This window comes from Colobus angolensis, unplaced genomic scaffold (assembly GCF_000951035.1).
Source record: "Colobus angolensis palliatus isolate OR3802 unplaced genomic scaffold, Cang.pa_1.0 Scaffold305, whole genome shotgun sequence".
Lineage (NCBI taxonomy): Eukaryota > Metazoa > Chordata > Mammalia > Primates > Cercopithecidae > Colobus > Colobus angolensis.
Genome location: NW_012116322.1, coordinates 247,391 through 254,277, shown reverse-complemented (window position 1 = coordinate 254,277; position 6,887 = coordinate 247,391). Strand labels below are relative to the sequence as shown.

The window sequence follows — 6,887 nt, the reverse complement described above, 5'->3', positions numbered from 1 at the left end:
CCAGGCGTGGTGGTGCGCACCTGTAATCCCAGCTACTTGGGAGGCTGAGGCAGGAGAATCGCTTGAACCCAGGAGGTGGAGGTTGCAGTAAGCTGAGATCATGCCACAGAACTGGGTGACACAGTGAGACTCCGTCTCAATTAAAAAATAAGAAGAAGAAGAAGAAGAAAAAAAATCCTTATTTCTCACCAAATACTGCATGTTCTCACTTGTAAGTGGGAGCTAAACTCTGGGTACTCATGGATGTGAAGAGGGAAATGACAGACACTGGAGCCTCCAAAAGTGGGGACAGATGGAGGAGGGTAATGGCTGAGAAACTATCTCTCGGGTACTTTATTCAATATTTGGGTGATGAGATCCATAGAAGCCCAAGCGTCAGCATCACACAATACACCCATGTAACAAGCCTGCAGGTGCATCCCGTGAATCTAAAATTAAAAAGTCTTATTTCTTGTCTAGCTCGTGGAAGAGATAGAGATTCTCAGTCTGACTCTGGCAGCAGAGAGACAAGATGGTGTCTTTTTGGATTTTTCTAGATGCTCCAAAACTACCCCTTGCGGGGACGGGAAGTTGGGGCTGATAGTTAATTCCCACATTGTTAATCGTATGCTAAGATGAAATTCAGGGAAGCAGCAGCACAGCCTAACTTCAATAAAAACAATGAAGGCCAGGCATGGTGGCTCACGCCTGTAATCCCGGCACTTTCAGAGGCCAAGGTGGGTGAATCACTGGAGCCCAGGAATTCAAGAGCAGCCTGGGCAACACGGTGAAACCACATCTCCACAAAAAATACAAAAAAAATCTAGCTGGGTGTGGTGGCGTGTGCCTACAGTCCTAGCTACTCAGGAGGCTGGGATGGGAGAATCGCTTGAGCCTCGGAGACGGGAGGTTGCCGTGAGCTGAGATTGCGTCAGTGCACTCTAGCCTGGGTAACAGAGCGAGAGCCTGTTTCAGAAAAAACAAAACCAAACCAGAAAACGACAAAGTAGGGCCAAATGTATGTTTGCCCCCAAAATATACACACATCACTGTTAGTGCAATCACAGGGCTTGCCAGCCCTGGCTCACCGCCTGGGCCGCACCCAGACCCCACCTGGGGGATGATGGTGATCTTGAAGCGGAGGTCGTGCAGGCCGATCCTGGCGATGTTGATGCCATCGATGATGATCTCTCCTTCGGCAGACTCGTTGATCCGAAATAAGCCCAGCGTCAGGGATGACTTCCCAGCTCCCGTCCGTCCCACGATGCCGACCTGCAGGACAGAAGGGTGCAGGTGTGGTGGGAATGCTGGCATCCGGACGTGTCCCTGCCCCACAGTGCCCTCATCTCGGCCCCACCTCAGGCATCAGTCATCTGGTCGACCCAACTCCACAGCCCTCTCCCTCGCCTGCTGCCCAGAGACACTCCTTTAAGGGTGTTTCGGTCGAAGGTCAAGAAGGACTCTCTTCCCTTTGCCAGGCTCCTGAAAGGAATTACTCAGCTTTTTATAAGTTACTAGAGACCTCAAAGGAGATACAGAAGAGGCAGAAGGCATTTCCAACAAAGCCCTATTTGTTTCAACTCAAGTTAACTATGAAGTAATAGTCAGGCATTTCCTCATTTCCCCACGCTGTTTTCCACACCTCTGATGGTGAGTTTCCCACCATGAGCTGTTGAAATATCTGAAAGATTCAGGCAGACCTTCTGGCCCTTTGCTATGACCTGGTCTCCGCGCATCCTCTCTTGAAGGAACTAGGTTCTCTGGCTAATGGTCAATGACTGACGCTCCTGATCTCCAATTCTCCCCTTCCTGCTGGGCTCCTGAGAGCTGGGCTTCCTCTACCCTCCTACAGGGGTGTCACAGAGCAGCATGCGTGCAAACATTCTCATGACGTGAGATAAGTCATAAAGACTCAATAAGGGCTGGGGCGTGGTGGCTCGTGCCTACAGTCCCAGCACTTTGGGAGGCCAATGCGGGTGGATCACAGAAGGTCAGGAGTTTGAGACCAGCCTGGCCAACATGGTGAAACCCCATCTCTACTAAAACTACAAAAATTAGCTGGGCATGGTGGCGGGCACCTGTAGTCCCAGCTACTCAGGAGACTGAGGCAGGAGAATCACTTGAACCTGGGGGACGGAGGTTGCAGTGAGCCGAGACAGCACCACTGGACTCCAGCCTGGGTGACAGACTCAGACCCTGTCTCAAAACAAAACCAAATAAAAAGAACAAAGACAGCAAGAACATCACCCACTCTGCTCTTCTCTGTATCTCAGACAGAAATTATCTGCTGGGAACAGAATGTTCTGAGCTTTGTGGGAGGGACGTAAGCACAGTTCAACAAGTCCATACGTTCAGAGGTGAAAACAGCCTTGTTCCCCAGCCAACGGCCAGGAATACTCTCAGGCCGATTCCAGAGGAAAGCCTAAGGGTCTTGCTCAGGTCAAGGAACCTCTTCCAAGAAAAGCTCAGAACCAAGAGAAGGTTCCAAAAATCTGATGAGTTTTCACTTCCCTTAAGCCATCCCCTAGAAGGGATGGTGACCCCTTATTCCAGAGATCACAGAGTCTGATGTCTTGGAGGGGCCAAGTAGGCACTGAATGGGACAGGGAGGGACTGGGGTGAACCAGGAGGCTCACAGGCTGTCTATAAAGAGCCAGGCCCAATGCTGCCAGATGTTCTGATCTTCCAAAAAAAGCAGAAAATAAATTTTTGTATTAAGTGTTCCAGATATTTTAGTATTTGCAACTTATTCAAATTTCTTCCAGGCTGGGCGCGGTGGTTCACACCTGTAATCCTAGCACTTGGGGAGGCCGAGGCGGCTGGATCACTTGAGGTCAGGAGTTCAAGACCAGCCTGGCCAACATGGCAAAACCCCATCTCTACTAATAATACAAAAAGCAGCCAGGCGTGGCGGCGCTTGCCTGTAATCCCAGCTACTCGGGACGCTGAGGCAGGAGAATCACTTGAACCTGGGAGGCAGAAGTTGCAGTGAGCTAAGATTGGGCCCCTGCACTCTGGCCTGGGCAACAGAGTAAGACTCTATCTCAAAAAACAAATAAACAAAAAAACCTCTTCCAGGGGCCAGGAATGGTGGCTGATTCCTGTAATCCCAGCACTTTGGGAAGCTGAGGCGGGCAGATCAGTTGAGCTCAGGAGTTCCAGACCAGCCTGGGCAACATAGTAAGACCCCCATCTCTACAAAAAAATACAAAACTAGCCAGGCGTAGCGGCACCTGCAGTCCCAACCACTCACAGTCCCCCGACTTGGGAGGCTGTGGTTGCAGTGGGCTGAGATCACACCACTGCACTCTAGCTTGGGCGACAGAGCGAGACCCTGTCTCAAAAAAATATATATATATATATCCTCCAAAACATATCGGTGGGGCTCATTTGGTCTTTGGGCTGTCAGTTCGCCTAAAAGCCTTCCCTTCTACAAGTTGGATGCGCTCTGAACAGCTTTTACTGCCACGCTCCACTCCCATCCCCTGGAAAAGCCATTCAAGTGGAGGTGTGGGGCCGTGAGTGACTGCGGAGACGCCACAGCTTGATTCATCTGCCTGGTGGCACCCTGTGCCTGACTGGGGATGGGTGCAGGAATGGGGCCATGTGTACCCACCTTTTCTCCCCCATTGATGGTGACATTGATGTGCCGGAGAACGAAGTCCAGGTCCTCTCGGTAGCGCAGGCAGTAGTTCCGGAATTCCACTCGGCCCACCTGGGGCCAGTTGCTGGGCGGAGCTGTCTCCTGGATTTGCCAAGGCGCCTTCGATCGCAGCAGAGGGAGAGAGTAAGGAATTCCCAGTCCATCCTGGAAAGCCGTGACTCCCCCGACCCCCCCTCTTACTCATGCTGCTGCCAAAGGTGGCCTCCCAGGCCTTGGCACTTGGGGGTTGCCCTTCCTGCAATGTTCTTCCCCAAAAGACCCCCTTGCATCCTGTGGATCTCTGGTCGATGCAGAGCGCCCTTCCAGCCCTGTGTCCCTCTGTCCCCTCCCACGCTGCCTTCTTCTTCAGGGCACTGCCTGTCCCCAGCCCTCTCGGGGCTCCTACGCTTGAGTGTATACACTGTCTCCCACGCCCACTGCACCATCCACTCCATGAGGACAGGCTCTAATTGTTCACTGCTGTATCCCAGGGCTCAGAGTACATAGTAGGTGTTCAATAAATATGAACATAAACAAGAAGAGTGACACAGCTGCTGACATAGAAAGTGAACCAGTGGTAGAAGGCACAGAAACTGAGGGGACATAATCATCACTCGATAGGACAGACACACCTTCCGTAATGCCGGCATCTCTCTGTGATACATAACGGCAGACTGGACCATAGTAGTCCATTTTTGTCTGCCAGAATTAACCTGATGTTCATGTTCACCTTTCTCTTAAAATAACTGAACAACTGACTTCTACAGACACTGCTTTTTTTTTTTCTTTTTTTTGAGATGGCGTCTCGTTCTGTCTCCCAGGCTGGAGTGCAATGGCATGATTTCAGCTCACTGCAACCTCTGCCTCCCAAGTTCAAATGATTCTCCTGCTTCAACCTTCTGAGTAGCTGGGATTACAGGCACCTGCTACCACACCCAGCTAATTTATGTATATTTGGTAGAGACATGGTTTCACCATGTTGGCCAGGCTAGTCTCTAACTCCTGACCTCAGGTGATCTGCCCACCTCGACCTCCCAAAGTGCTGGGATTACAGGTGTGAGCCACCGCGCCCGGTCACAGACAACATTCTTAATGTGAACATGATAGGTAAACTTTAAAAGAATTTTTCTGATAAAATAGAAATGTTGCCCCCAGATTCTTTTAACGTCAAGGAAATGGATAACAGCTTGTCAGAGACTTCCTATGGAAGAAAGAATTTTTTCAGATAGCTATCATTAGATTGGATAAGGTAATAGATATATTTCAAAAGAGCAAGTGGAAGTATATCTTATCCGCACCTTTTGGCTGATGCAGAATTTTAAGGTTTAGACAGCAGTGTGACATTTTACGCGCAGACTGGCTCTAGGTATTTGAGGAGCACAATACAGAGATTTTAAAAAGTGATTTTGTAAAATCTCCACTATGGTCTCTGTTTCTCTAATGTAAATGTTTGTGATTTGCTCCTCACACTGCAGTGAGTAAAAAAGAAACAAGAGGGAGGCCGAGGCGGGCGGATCACAAGGTCAGGAGATGGAGACCATCCTGGCTAACTCGGTGAAATCCCCTCTCTACTAAAAATACAAAAAATTAGCCAGGTGTGGTGGCGGGCGCCTGTAGTCCCAGCTACTCAGGAGGCTGAGGCAGCAGGATGGCGTGAACCCGGGAGGCGGAGCTTGCAGTGAGCCGAGATCCGGCCATTGCACTCCAGCCTGGGCAACAGAGCGAGACTCCGTCTCAAAAAAAAAGAAACAAGAACACAATAACATAAATATTGACGTATGTGTCAATGTTGGGTAAATTTTGTTTTTAGATGCCAATAAAACTTATTTTTTGATCAAATTTTTTAAAAATAAATATTTATAAACAAACGGAGTCAATAAAATGAGTGGTCTTCTCCGGACAGGCATGAGAATAACAGTGAGCTATCCTGGCTGCCCACCCCGGCAGGAAGACAAGGATAAAAGCAGCAGCTGTGTCACAGTGCCTCATCCAGTCCTCACAGCAATCCCATGGGGGGGGATCCTTTTACTATCCCCAGTTTACACACAAGAAGACTGAGGCACAGAGAGGGGCGGTGACTTGCCCAGGGACACACCACCCTCCTTCCGAAAAGTAGTTCAGTTCAGCATTTCCTGAGGCCCACAGTGGGCTGTGGCCTGGGCCCGGTTCAGTGGTTTTAGCCTCGGGGTGCGCACATTCCTCCAGGGCACACACAGGTGCTGAACCAGGCTGCAGAGCACATGGCCAAGCTCAGGGGCACAGCAGAGGGCACATCACAAGAAAACGCCGGGTACGTTTTAGGCAAGACACGCAGCCCTTTTGTGGATGTGCCATAAAATAACAGCGTTGCCAGGCGCGGTGGCTCACACCTGTAATCCCAGCACTTAGGGAGGCCAAGGCGGGCAGATCACCTGAGGTCAGGGGTTTGAGACCAGCCTGACCAGCACGGTGAAACCCTGGCTCTACTAAAAATACACAAATTAGCTGAGCCTGATGGGTGGGAGCCTGTAATCTCAGCTACTTGGGAGGCTGAGGCAGGAGGATAACTAGAACCTGGGAGGCAGAGGTTGCAGTGAGCCAAAGTGCTGGGATTACAGGCCTGAGCCACTGCGTGCAGCCAACAAATAAGTGTTACTGAGCGCTTTCAATGCACCTAATGCAAGTTGCTCTGCTCAGCACTTGAGACCCGTGATCTCATCTGAGCCTCACAGCAGCCCTCAGAGGCAGTGACTATTATGAATATGCAGACGCAAAGGTGCCTCATAGTTAAAGAAAAGGTGTCACAGGATAACAGGTAGATCTCACTTATGTTAAAAGAAAAAGAAATAAGCAAACAAATGTGTGGGGGTATGTGGGAATCCACACAGGAAAGTTCTGTGGGAAATGCACCTGAATGCTAATGGAGCCTTTCTCTGGGAAGGAGAGGAACCGGGCAAATGGGAACAAACTCTTTTTTCTTTTCTTTTTTTTTTTTTTTAAGACAGTTTTGCTCTTGTTGCCCAGGCTGGAGCGCAATGGTGTGATCTCAGCTCACTGCAACCTCCGCGTCCCGGGTCCCAGTTCAATCAATTCTCCTGCCTCAGCCTGCTGGGTAGCTGGGATTACAGGCATGTGCCACCACACCCAGATAATTTATTTATTTTTAGTAGAGACAGGGTTTCACCATTTTGGCCAGGCTGGTCTCGAACTCCTGATCTTGTGATCCGCCTGCCTTGGCCTCCCAAAGTGCTAGGATTACAGGCGTGAGCCACCATGCCTGGCAACA

General features: G+C 50.1%; 1 protein-coding gene across 1 annotated transcript in view; it reads right to left on the bottom strand.

The window, feature by feature from the left end:
* The window catches only part of LOC105517674 (multidrug resistance-associated protein 1), a 32,930-nt gene that overhangs the window by 7,510 nt on the left and 18,533 nt on the right, over positions 1–6,887 (bottom strand). The window contains exons 5-6 of the mRNA XM_011950289.1: positions 3,596–3,742; positions 1,093–1,251 (exon numbers count right to left, since the gene is read on the bottom strand). Coding sequence (XP_011805679.1) covers positions 1,093–1,251; positions 3,596–3,742 — 306 coding nt within the window. The remainder of the gene's footprint in view (positions 1–1,092; positions 1,252–3,595; positions 3,743–6,887) is intronic.